Source organism: Peromyscus maniculatus, chromosome 3 (genome assembly GCF_049852395.1).
Source record: "Peromyscus maniculatus bairdii isolate BWxNUB_F1_BW_parent chromosome 3, HU_Pman_BW_mat_3.1, whole genome shotgun sequence".
In the NCBI taxonomy this organism is placed as follows: Eukaryota; Metazoa; Chordata; class Mammalia; order Rodentia; family Cricetidae; genus Peromyscus; species Peromyscus maniculatus.
Genome location: NC_134854.1, coordinates 146,862,492 through 146,876,188, shown reverse-complemented (window position 1 = coordinate 146,876,188; position 13,697 = coordinate 146,862,492). Strand labels below are relative to the sequence as shown.

Here is a 13,697-nt window from a genome sequence, read left to right as displayed (position 1 = left end):
CACCACACCTGCAACACCGTCCACTCTTGAGTCGAAGAGTATGTGCATATACACTAGACACTTAGGGCTGGAGAGGTGGCTCAGAGGTTAAGAGCACTGGCTGCTCTTCCAGAGGTCCGAGTTCAATTCCCAGCACCCACATGGTGGCTCACAACCATCTGTAATGAGATCTGGCTCCCTCTTCTATCATACAGGTATACATGCAGGCAGAATACTGTACACATAATAAATAAATAATTTAAAAAAATACTAGGCACTTAGGAAATAGAGAATTTACAAATATTTTCTCCTATTTTGTGTGTTACTTTTTTTCATTTTCATGACACTGCCCTTTGATCTAAAAGAGTTATTAATTTAGCCCATCAAAATAATTGCTGGCCACTCCAGTCAGAAATGACTTGCTCCTTTTTATATTAGCATCTGAATTACTACTTGGTTTGGTGAGAAACTTAGAAAACATTGAAAGTCTTTATTTTGAAATCAATTTAAGCACTTTGATATGAACACGAGGGTTGGGGATGTAGCTCCGTTGTTTGCTGCAGGCAAGGCTCTGCATTCAATCCCTATACCAGAAGGTCCCAAACGCAAACCAAAACAACAAAGACCTCAGACTTGAAGCACCCTGAAGCCTCTTATGGACTTGGGAACCCCCGATGATCTTAGGGTCTTCGTGTTGTGAATAGAAAGTCAAGTACTGGCCCCTCTGCCGTACGACACCAGAAACAAATGAAGGATGGACAAGTGACTTTGGATGACTATTTTGAAAACAAATGCTTCTGGCTGAGAGTATCGTGCCTGCCTTCCCAGCATTCAGGAGGTCAGAGACAGGAGGGTGTTAGTGAGACTGAGGCCACCCTAAACCAGCCTGGGCTACAGAACAAAGCTGTCTCAAAACAACAAAAAACCACGGGGACTGGGGGTGTGGCTGAGGCACGGAGCTTGTCCAGTATGAGATCCTAGGTCTTATTCCTAAGGGTCAAAAGCCACAGTTAAACACCACTAGCTACCTAGGAGCTCCCCTGTTTGCTTTCAGTTCCTAGTTTTTCAGATGGGCAATCGATGACTAATTTAAAAATGGAGTCAGTCAGGTTTGGTGATGCATGCCCATAGTCCCACCTACTTGGAAGACTGATGCAGTAGGATCACATGTTTGAGCATAGACTGGGCAAGACAGTAAGTTCCAGTTCAGCCTGGTAACTTAGCAAATATTGTCTCAAAACCCAAGTTCATTGGCGGATGGTGGTGGCACACGACTTTAGTCCCAGCACTCAGGAAGCAGGGGCAGGCGGATCTCTGAGTTAGAAGTTAGCCCACACTACAGAGTGAGCTCCGGGACAGCCAGGGCTACACAGAGAAACCCTGTCTCAAAAAAAACAAAAACAAAAACAAAAATACCCACCCATAAATAAAAATAAATAAATAAATAAATAAATAATCAGTCAATCAAAGTAAACGAAGTGAGACAGACTGTCCTTTAACTAACTAAAGAATGTGGATTAAAACCAAGAATGAGCGTTTCTAGTGGCGATCATGGTCCAGTGCTTTAGGTCAGGTCCTGTGTCAATATTCCAACTTGAATCAGTCTTGTCCAATTTTATCCAGGGTATATGCCAGGAGCCTTAAGCGGCACTATTCCAGTTGGCTTCTGCTTGCTGGCTTGGAAACCGTAGTTCCCTATTTATGGAGTGTAATCTAGAGTGGTGTCCAGTTGATCTGAGTTTAGAATTGCTGTCACAGCAAAGTGAAAACCTCAAGAGCTAGAAGGCATTCCCCACAGCTACAAGTATGCCATTTCTCAGTATAGCATGCAAACAGAGATCCAACATAATACCAAGATTTGCATATGTGTATAAATCCTTTATTTTTATAGTGAATTCTTTATTACTTCTAAAAATTACTACCTTGCTTTATTTAAACTTTATGTAGCAGATAGGACCACATATGGGTTTGTTTTGAGACAGGGTCTCACTGTGTAGCCCTGGATAGCCTGGAACTCACTATATAGAACAGACTAGCCTCAAATTCATATTAATCCTGCCTGCTACTGACTCCCAGGGGTGTGTCACATCTCTACCCTCCCCTTCCATTTTATGGTTTTCTTATGGAAATGCCATAGCAATATGAATATTTGGTAATGAAAACATCTTTAATTGATAAAAGCTTTTAAATCTTTCGTTTTTTGAAACAGGGTCTCACTATGTAGCTCTGGCTATCTTGGAACTCACTGTGTAAACCAGGCTAGCCTCTGCCTCCCAAGTGCTGGGATTAAAAGCATGGACCACATGCCTGGCACAGGCTTTTTATTCTTAATTTAAATTTAGCAGGCAGTTAGAGTGAGACATTTAAATAGTCTACTTAAGACTTTTCAAGCAGGGTATTCAAGCACACCTTTGATCTCCGCACTCTAGGGCAGAGTAAGGTGAATCTGAGTTCGAGGCTAGCCTGATCTACAGAGCGAGTTTCAGGGCTACACAGAGAAACCATGTCTGGAAAAACCAAACCAAACCATACAAGAACAACAGCAACAACAACCATTTCCTGTCAGGGCTGAAGAGATGGAGTAGAGGTTGAGAACCAAGTTCAGTTCCCAGTATCCACACAGAAGCTCACAACCACCTGTAACTCCAGTTCTAGAGGATCCCATGGCCTCTGTGGGTACTTGAAAGAACACACACACACACACACACACACACACACACTCACCCTCTTTAGCAGTCAGGGTCACTTTTTCAGAGAAGGGAATGATGAGAGCAGGAGGTAAACAGACCCAAGAGAAGGAACCAGTTCCTCTTCTGGCTAAAGGCCAGAACCGTCCTTCCGCCTCTCGGCAGCCTCTGCTTTGCCAGAAGCCAGGCCTGCCACAAGGATTGGGGATTCTGACCTGCGGTCTGACTCCTAGCTGATTTCAGGGTTCCTGTTGTAGAGTATGATTTTAAGGTGTGTCACTTTTGCTTATGTTGCATCTCTTTAACTCTGTGAAGCTGTGTTACGGTGCCTGTCTAAAACACCTGATGGTCGAATAAAGAACTGGCCAATAGCGAGGCAGGAGAGAGAGATAGGCGGGGCTGGCAGGCAGAGAGGATAAATAGGAGGAGAACTCTGGGAAGGGAGAATTGAAAAGGAGGAGCTAGAGAAGGAGGAGGACTCCAGGGTCAGGCACCCAGCTACAAAACCAGCAAGCCACGGAGTAAGATTTACAGAAGTAAGAGAGCAGAAAAAGCCCAGGGGAGAAAAGATAGATGGGATAAGTTAAGTTAAGGAAAGCTGGCTAGAAACTAAGCCAAGCTAAGGCCAGGCATTATAAGTAAGAATAAGCCTCCATGTGTGATTTATTTGGGAGATGGGTGGCCCCTCACAAAAGACCAAATACCACCACCACCAGGTTACTTCTTGTGTGTGTGTGTGTGTGTGTGTTGGGGGGGGTTAACAGTAGCAACAGAGGTCCATTAAGTCAGGAGAGCAGAGGCTCTGGCCTGGGGAGACTCACTGGAAACTGATAAGACTATCTTATTTGCTGGGCGTGGTGACACAGACCTTTAATCCCCGCATTCTGGAGCTAGAGGCAGGTGGATCTTTACGAATTTCAGACCAGCCAGGGCTACTTTGTGTCTCAAAAAAAGACTTTATGTGTTGAGCCCAAACTAAAACCCGAGTATGATTATTTGGGCTTAATTGCCCACCTCTGACAAAGCTTCCCGCTAGTTAAGATGCAATGATACACGTACCTGAAGCCTTTGTCATTAACAATTACTGTATTTGTGATTCGTACACAGAACAGCTCATTCAAGGTGTCCAGACCTCATTCTTCGAACTGATCTTTAAAGTGTGATTTGACTAGGAAGGAAGTGAGACTGTAAAAACAGTGCATTTCAAGCCAGAAGTGACTTTTCTCTAGCGCTTCATTCACCGTATCTCTTTCTTGTTTTGAAAGCAGGGAGAGAAAACAACACATACGATGCTTTCTGTAACAAGTTACAAGCAAGGCGGAATGTCTCAAGCTTGCTATCCCAGCTGAAGCTAAGTGGAGCTGAGTTCAAGGCCATCCTGGGCTACAACAGTGAATTCCAGGCTAGCCTGGGTTACAATAGGAGACCCTGTCTCAAAACAACAAACGAATAAACTTTTATGGTCTCCAAGGAGCTATTACTGTTTCTCAAGAGAACTCCTCCTGTGCCTGAAAACTCCTGGTCTTTGATTTAACTGCTTGGAACACACACACACACACACACACACACACACACACACACACACACACACACACGTATTTTAGAACCCTCAGGCATGAGAACAGACAGCAGAACTGCTTTCCCTGGCAGGTGCAACTGGATCTAATTCTTATTAAAGCCACAAGTCAATTTGGTAATTGCATTAATAAAAGCAACGTAAGTTATGAGTTGAGAGAGATCCAACAATCCAGGATTTGAAGAATGACAAGGTATGGCTTTGAGTTTCAGGCAAGCCTGGGCTAGAGAAAAACAACAAAACAGAAATGCTGTACTTGAGACATATATATCTCAAGGTGGCTGATCTGATACAAAGAGCAGAAATGGCAGCTGGTCCCATGCTACGAGGAAGTTTCATAACTGACCCTCTCATTTGAAGTAACAATAATGTTTGCAACACTGATGAGCATGATCTTTTAACAAAATTCTTCAATAATGAGGATTTGAAGAATGACAAGGCATGCTAGCCAGTGGGGAACCCTAAGCCATAAAGAATCTGAGAGAGTTGTTTTGCGGAAGATCTTCATATACATTGACATTTCAAAAAGCTTGAGACGATCCAGACTTGTCAAATATTATAAAATAGATGATAAAATACTCTCAACAGCCATCTTTAAGCTCTAGGGCAGCAAGTGTGTCCTTGTGAACAGGCAGATCATGACAGGCGTGGTGATAAGTCTGTGATTCCAGCACCTGGAGGCTGAGGCAAGCGGACTTTGAGTCCACGGCCACCTTGGGCTGAAGACAAAACCCAGTTTCAAACAACAGTCCCAGGTTACTCAACTAGGCCTGGTGGTGAGGCCTGTGATATCAGATACTGCGGAGGCTGAGGCAAGAGAAGAAGAAACTCGAAGCCTTCCTAATGGGAGTCTAGTCTAGTGCCTGTTAAGCAAGGCTGATATCAAATAAAACAAAAAGCAAGAGGCAAACTAGGTGTGACAGGTGGCTGAGGCAGGTGGATTCCTGTGAGTCTGATGCCAGCCTGGGCTACCAGGTGGTTTCCAGGCCAGCCTGAGGTACAATGAGACACCTAATCAGCTCATATCATCAAGCAGTACTGAGTCACGTGTGGGAGCACACGCTGGCTTTCCCAGGACCTGAGAGGTGGAGGCTGGAGGACCAGGAGTTCAAGGTCATCCTTGGTCACTCACAAATAGATCTCAAGTCAGAAGCTTCAGATGCTGAGGAAATCTGTGGCTATGAATTAGCATAAAATTCAGGAACACAAAAGTCCTATGGAAGTCATTAGGACATGTCCCTACTCTATAGTCATGTGTGTTGTAGTCAGAAATCCCAGGTGTGTAGCTGTTCCACCTCCTTAGCTTTGATGTCTTCATGTCATGATTTAAATGCTACCCCCAGAAAGACTGCACTGAACGATGATTATTCCCTGAAGGACTAGCTGGTGACTCTGGTCCATGGGGAGCTAACCTGTGGGCCTCGTTTGGTTTTGATTTTAAAAGTCACTAACATTAATGATACAAATCCTGAACCTCCAAGGAAAGAATTCCTACTCCTCACTGCAATTTTGAACAGCCAGTCAAGAAAGCTATGGCCATGGCCACGCTCACAGAACCCCATGCTAGGCAGAGTGGCCATCTGTTCCATTTGGCCAGCTCCGGCTCTGGATGTCGAGGTAGTAGTCTATGTGCTGATTACACCTTGGTTAACCACAGAGTCAACAGAAGGGTTCTGGAGGACACTGGTGTTTTGCACCTCTTCCGGCTCCACCCAATCCCGACATGGTCATGAACATGGACTCCAGCTGGAGAGGTGTGATCTTAAGTAACTCACCCTTTCTGGCCCCCAGTTTCTAATGTGTACGAGGGAAATCACGACAGTGATGTAGTCATCTTAGGAGACTTGGCAGGTTTCAGAGAACTGAAACTGAGGATCACTTAGGACCATGTCTGGAACACAGCAAAGCCTTAATAAACGGCAGCTACAAAGCCCAGCCAGGGTGGTGGTCACTTACAATCTCAGCACTTGGGAGATGGAGGTAGAAGGATCCAGGCCAGCCTGGGCTACCTGGGACGCCATCTCACAAAATAAACAGGGTAAGGGTAGTTTCTCCTGTTGTTAAGGGGTATCAACATTAACCTAAGGGATTAGGTTCACTTCTGTACGCTTTCCCGCAGCAGCATTTCATGTCCTAGCTGACTCAATTATGAAACTGAACTTACATCCCACCCCCGTCTTAGGTAGCACAGGCTGGACTAGAGTCTGCTTGGTACTGAGGCTGATCCTGGGCCTCCTTCCTCCACCTCCTGGGTACTGGGATTCCTGGAGCACCACAGCTGGTTTATGCAGGGCTGGATGGAGATCAAACCCAGGCCTCACATCAACTGAGCCACAACCCCACCCTGTCTGAATCTGCTGGACTTCTTTTCCAAATTCATGCTCAGGATTTACAATTTCTTTGGAATTTAAATTAAATCTCAAACTAGATTGCAACCCGGCACTGATGGCACCTGACTTTCTTTTTCATCTCTGTGCCTGGCTATCTAGGCAGAGGAGGAAAGTCGGGTCCCGTCCGTCACTGTCTGATATGCTGAGGATGGAACTGAAGACCTTGTGTACCTTGGGTAGTACTGCTCTGGGACTGTTGCTCTCCCACTGGGCTACATACTCAGTCCTTGGTTTAGGGTCCCAGGCTGGCCAAGACTCATGATTGTTTTGAATGCTGGAATTACAGGTGTGCACCACCACCCCCAATCTTTTTTGAGGGGGGATTACTTTTTCCAGTTCATCTGTTTCCAAATCACTCATTCATACCTTCACTTAACCAACAACTATTTATCACTACATTATAAACTCTGAGTACTCTGTGATGAACTAGTCGTAATATATGGTTGGAAGGATATTTATTCAGCCTAAGAAAATGTAACGAGGGACATGACTCCAAAATGTGAGTCAGGAAAGAACGCTCTGAGGAAGCAACAATTTGATGTGAGACCCAAAAGGTGGACCGGTGTGTCAAGTGAGTAACTGAGTAAAGAGCTTCCTGGGCAGTAGGGTTAGTGTGTACAGAGGCTCGGGAGGCAGGCAGGGCTTACTGCCTTCTCTGAGGAACTGAAGAGAGGCCACGTGGCTAATGGCTATGCACGAGTTTCAACAAGGCTGGAGGAAGAGGCAGGGGCTCACCAGCCAGGCATGGAAGCCCCTGAATGGTGGTGCAGGGCAGGAGACGCACAGGATCATCGGATGACTCAGGCTGCTTTTGGAGAGGAGACCGGAAGGGCAAGAGGAGAATTAGACAGCAGTCAGGAGGCTGCTTGGGGTGTGGGTGGGCAGTTTCTGATGACAGATGGTGATCGGGAAGAGAGATGAACTGGAGATACAATTTGTTGGTTGCACTGATAGGAACTGGTGACTGGGGTGTGGACAGGGAGGTGACAAGGTGGAGTCTTTGGCTTCTGGCAACACCAGCTATGTAGATAAAAGTACTTTCAGGATACACCTTTCAAACAACTCTGCATTCCCCAAATCTCAGAGATGTGTATCTTCCCTCAATGGAGCCGGCTGGCCTCCAAGTCATCTGGACCCAGATCACTGGCCCTATCCCTTAGTCTTCCTCTTTCTAAGTCACTGTTGTATATCACCTTCCCCCCACCCCAGTTATAGCTCCAGGGACAGCAGTCCCCGTTCAAAAATCAAACATCAACAAAAATGTTCTTTTTGTTTTGGTGAGACAGTGTCATTCAGTAGTCCAGGCTGGCCTTGAATTAGTAGTGATCCTGCATCAGGCTCCTAAGTGCTCCCGTACTTCCTAAGTTTTACTATCTGAGCTTAAAGAAGAAATCTAACTCAATATCCAAAGTTCATTATTTATGAAATGTTCCACCTATAAATCTCATAGTGCTTTGTACTTCTTCTGGCACTTAGGTCTCTGCCTTTTATTGGGGTCCGGACACTGATGTCACGCCCTATCCTGACAGACCATAATGTCTGAGTGCACAGTTTTATTACACACACTGCTCCCATTGCCCCTGTCCTGTGGCATCAAGAACTCTACTTGTCCATAACAGGTATATCTTGTTGAATTTATTAAAGAATTCACGTTACAAATTACGTTAAGGAATGGTGAAACCCAAGTTGTTGAGGGGGGTGTTTCCCAGTAGCATCTGTCAGCACTAGGGCTCATAGCAAAATTCATCTTCAGCAACTTTGCAATCACACTTAACACGAATGTCCATTATCAGTAGTCTTCTGGCTGTTCAAAGTACTCCAAGCTAGCACTCCACACAGCCTGACTCTGGCCTCATGCACTGAATGTTAAAGTTACAAGGTGGTGAGGCAAGAGTCCCAGCACTCCAGCCAGAGGCAGGCAGATCTCAGAGAGTTGGCTCCTACCTGCTCTACAGAGTGAGTTTCAGGAGTCAGGGCTACATAGTAACACTGTTTCAAAAACAAAAATGAGCCAGGTAGTGGTGGCCCACGCCTTTAATCCTAGCAGTCACAACCAGGCTGATCTCCGTGAGTTCAAGGCCAGCCTGGCACCAAATCTGTCTCGAAAAACCAACCAACCGAACAAACAAAAAAATTGAAACAACAACAAACCAAGCTGGAGGATGTAGTCCCGTGAAAGCGTACTTGCTTAGCATATGTGAAGTCCTGGGTTCAATACCTAACACTCCCGCCTTCCTCTCTCAAATTATATTCTCTGGTTTAGGACTTTTCAGATTGCTCTCCGTAACTCAATAGTAGATCATGAGTTCAATGCAGGGGGCACAAATGATATGAAAAAGAAGACAGTAAGGGCCAACAGTGCTTCCTGAAACGTGTTTCCAGTTACATTTGTACACTATGGAAAGTATTATTTCTCATCATAGTCTTTAGCAAGGAGATCAGAAAGCCAGTGTTTTAATATTCTTTAACCCACGGAGCTTAGGCAGAGAAAGTAGAAAACTGCGCTGGAGCTCAGTTCCCAACGCCTCACCACTGTTTTCTTTTTCTTTCTTAGCTTTTTAAATGATTTATTTATTTATTTATTTATTTATTTTGGTTTTTCGAGACAGGGTTTCTCTATGTAGCTTTGCGCCTTTCCTGGAACTCACTTGGTAGCCCAGGCTGGCCTCGAACTCACAGAGATCCGCCTGCCTCTGCCTCCCGAGGGCTGGGATTAAAGGCGTGCGCCACCACGACCCGGCTCTAAATGATTTATTTTTATTTCATATGCACTGGTATTTTTGCCTGCATGTATGTCTTTGTGAGGGTGTTGGATCTCCTGGAACTGGAGTTACAGACAGTTGTGACCTGCCATGTGGGTGCTGGGAACTGCACCCAGGACCTCTGGAAGAGCAGCCAGTGTTCTTAACTGCTGAGCCATCTGTCCAGTTTCACCCCTGTTGTCTTCGTCTTCTCCTTCTTCAAGATTTATTTATCATGTATACAGTGTTCTGCCTGCATGTATGTCTGCAGGCCAGAAGAGGGCGCCAGATCTCATTTCAGATGGTTGTAAGCCACCATGTGGGTGCTGGGAATTGAACTCAGGACCTCTGGAAGAACAGCCAGGGCTCTTAACCTCTGAGCCATCTCTTCAGCTCACCACTGTCTTCTTTAAGACCAATTTTTATTATTTTTAATTCTGAGTATTTGTGTGTGGGTATGTGCAGGTGAATGTAGTTGCCGGCATAGGCCAGAGGTGCCAGATCCCCTAGAGCTGGAGTTACAGTTGTGAGCTCCATGATGTGGGTGCTGGGAACTGAATTTGGTCCTCTGGAAGATCAGCAAGCACTCTTAACCTCTCATCTACCTCTGTAGCCCCATTTTGTTTGTTTTTATTTGATTCTTTGAGGCACAGTTCCATGCAGCCCAGGTTGGGCTCAAACTTTCTGTGCAGAAAAGGATGACCATGATACCTCTGCCTCCATTTTCAAGTGCTGGAATTATAGCTAAACATTATAAGGGCCTGGTGGTGGTGGCAAATGGCTTTAATCCCAGCCCTCAGGAGGCAGAGGCAGGTGAATCTCAGTGAGTTCAAGGCTAGCCTGGTCTACAAAGCGAGTCCCAAGACAGCTAAGGCTACACAAAGAAACCCTGTCTCCAAAAACCAAAAACCAAATCCCAAACAACCAAACAAAAACACCTCTATAAGGAAAATGTATTTACAGGAAAAACATAATCTTCATGTACAGTCCAACTGTATCAATTTGTATTTACATGTATATATTTAACCTATGCCTAGAAATGCCATCATATATAGACATGTAGTTAGGCTGGGAATGCAGTGTGGTGGTACAGTGCTTGTCTAGGATGCATTAGAGCCAGGACTGATATGAAAATGAGAAATCCTACCAATTACCAAAGGAAACAGTGTATGGGCGAAGGGAAGGGAGGCCCTGGGAATGGTAGAATGAAGCAGAATGAATACCTGGCAAGAAGACTTGGAAATGTGGTGATGTGCCAGGTACTTATTACTTTGATTACGTGTCATTATGACAGAAGATGAAAGAAGTGGGGTAGGACATGGAGATGATTTCCTAGTCAGCTTATTTTTGTGACAGCACATAGCAGCGCCTGGCAGTATTTGATGTCAGCATACAAATGCGGGTTCCAAGTCCTAATTCCAACCTTAGTTCCACTTAACAGGCTGAGCTGCTTGTCTCTGACTTTCAATACACAGTTGAGAAAGCAGCAGAGGACCTCCTACCTAATGAATGTAAGCATCCTTAATTGCCAATCTTAGCGCCAATAAACTGGGTCAGAGCAAGGTTCAAAGAGTAACCAGCTCCAAGCTGTGGTACATAAAGCCAGAGATTTGGGGTGCTGATAAATTTGGGTAATGTCTGAGTGACACTGGATTAGGAAACTGCACCACTTAAGATCCCACCCACCTCTAGAATCTTAGGATTCTACCAAGGAAGAGGATAACCTTTATCGGAAGAAGGGAAGATCATCTTGGTGTGATATATAATAGGCAAATAACAATGGTATTAGCAGTGGTTGTTTAAATATGAATTAAAGCTCCTGCCATTATCTAGATTGGGTTAGCACCCTCTGGTGATATTATATGTCAATGTCTCTACTGACTCCTGGATAAATTCCAAATTTCTTTCTGAAATTTAACCCTCCCCCACCAGCCCAATCTTAGTTCAAACTTTTTTTTAAAGAGAGTCTCACACCATTAGCCCAGGCTCATAATTCTCTTGCCTCAGCACCAGAGTGCTGGGACTTATAGGCAGAAGCCACCACACCCAGTTTATCACAAACTTCCTACAGTTCCTATCTGTTAGCCCTCCACTCTTGCCCCAGGCACCTTCCACTGAGCGTTCACTTAATTTTCTCTCAAGTTACAGTTGTACAGCCTTCCCCCAAAGTTTCAACTACTCAAAAACCTACTGAACCAAGCCTGTCATCTCTGATCTTGACTTATGAACTGTTTGTTGTAAGACTTAACAGCAATTCAATGCTAGGCACAGCTGTCCTCATTTCATACATAAGAAAATTAGATGCATACATTAAATGGCTCGCCTAGGGTCCCATCATCTGTGAGCCGTGACAAGGGTGGGCCAGATTGCTGTGACTTTAAAGTCAATGCTTTTTCATTATACCACGCGACCTCTGTGTATTAAAAACATTGAAGAATGTGGTTTAAAAAAAAGCCTATAAAATAGTTATAATACAGCTTGTTGTGACATAAATTCAGACACATCACATCCTTTGAACCATATGAATAATAATAGTCACTTGAAACAAGCATGGAGTTTTTAAGGGTGTCATAGTCCTGATTCCCAAGCCCAGTATAAGAACATATTCCAGAATAAATGACAGGTGGATGGCTAAGGGGGAAAAACAGTATGGCATAAGAAAATATTCGAAACAGGACAGGAAAGAGATGAAAGTACAACATACGCTGGCCATGCACATAGACTGAGAAGACGTATGGAATGTGGGGCTGAGGAGGCCCGCAGGGCTAAAATATCCCAAGTTCGAGGGCATATGCCTACTGTTCGAGGAGCGTACGATAGGGGCTGTAAATAACAGATAAGCAGTACTCATGGTCAGAGTCAAACTCTCGAGAGCCACAGACAGACACAGGTCGCGGAGCCACGGTCCGGCATATCGATGACTGAGGAGCCAAAGAGGATGGCAAGAGGTACGGCACCCCCAGACTCAGGACAAGACTTGTGTCTCCCCCTCGATAGCTGGCGGGTATGCTTGAGGACCTACACCCGCACTCCCCAAGCCCTCCTGGGTGGTTCGGGGCAGACAGGCAGGTCCCGTCCCCATTCGGCCAATTTCCCTGGGACTCCGCGAGGGGGCAGAGGCAGACAGGAGGGTCCTTACCCAGGAAGATGGAGATGATGAGGCGCAGCGCCTGTTCCGACGCGCCCAGGGACGACGCCAACTTGTTAAGGCTCAGATCCTCGACACCCGGCCACAGCCCCCGCATCTGCTCCAGAGCCTCTCCCACGTCCCCGTCCGCTGCAGACGCCATCTTAACTGCGGGCGCCCCCCGGGGACCCCCAGCTCCGCGCCCCGAATGTGGGCAGAACGCGGTGGCTTCACCCCCAATTCCGGCCGGGGGCCCGCCCACGGCGTGCGCATTGGCTGCGGGCCCGCCCAGTGCCTCTAGACCCACCCGATTATTGGTCGAGCCAGCAAGGGGCGGGGCCGAGCGCGGCAAGGTAGGAAGAGGGCGGGGCCGAGCGTTTGTAAGGCAAAGGTGACTCCCGTGGGGAAGGGAAACGGGCCGGGGCGGCAGGGCGGGGCCTGCGATCGCGACCTCGCCGCTATTGGCGCAGCCGGGAGCGCGAGGCGCGGTGACTGTACAACTCGGTCCGGACGGCTCCGGGAAGGAGTGGGTCGGCCGGGTGTCCGGCCGGCTCGCTCGCTGCCTTCCCATTGGCTGAGACAGGAGCAGGCGAGAGTCGGGGCGGGGGGGTGCGGGGGCGTCACCAGACCGCGAGGTTACTCTCGGTCGCCGGCGCTGGGGTTACTGGGGCATGTAACGGAGAGGCGCGAATGCCTGCTGCCGCCTCGCGAGCGCCCCCTAACGGCGCCTCCCGGGGAGGGTCCTGCCGTTCCCAAGCCTTTCCCGGGGGGTCTGGGGGAGCCCAGGGGCCCAAGAGCACTGTTTGACCCTTTTATTCTACGTAGCCCTTTCCCCGAACGGGTGCCTCTCGGTTGTTCGCGCACTGGGGCTCGAACCCGGTCCGCGTGCATGCTTTCCCGCCCGAGCTCCAGCCCTACTCCTTATGCAGTTCCTTTCCTATAGTAAAACGCGACCTTCTCTCTGGAGGCAATGAAATTAGGATATGCCTATTTATATTAAAAAAGAGCCTATTTAACACTTGCTGTTTTAATTAACAATGAGGTTAGTTTTGGCACCGCTTGAGTAATGCATGTTCGTGATGAAAGTTCAAACAGGAGAGGCCCCTGGCTCAGAAAGTATGAGTCCTCTCCTCCTCGCTTCCCACCGGTGACCCCACTTGCTTCCCACCGGTGACCCCAGGAAAAGTGACACTCGAC

The 13,697-nt window shown here is 46.8% G+C and overlaps 1 protein-coding gene across 1 annotated transcript in view; it reads right to left on the bottom strand.

Annotated features, from left to right (window-relative positions):
- Positions 1 to 13,365, bottom strand: part of Lpcat3 (lysophosphatidylcholine acyltransferase 3) — a 44,890-nt gene extending 31,525 nt beyond the window's left edge. The window contains exon 1 of the mRNA XM_042274094.2: positions 12,513 to 13,365. Coding sequence (XP_042130028.2) covers positions 12,513 to 13,071 — 559 coding nt within the window. The 5' untranslated portion in view covers positions 13,072 to 13,365. The remainder of the gene's footprint in view (positions 1 to 12,512) is intronic.
- Positions 13,366 to 13,697: the final 332 nt, after the last annotated feature.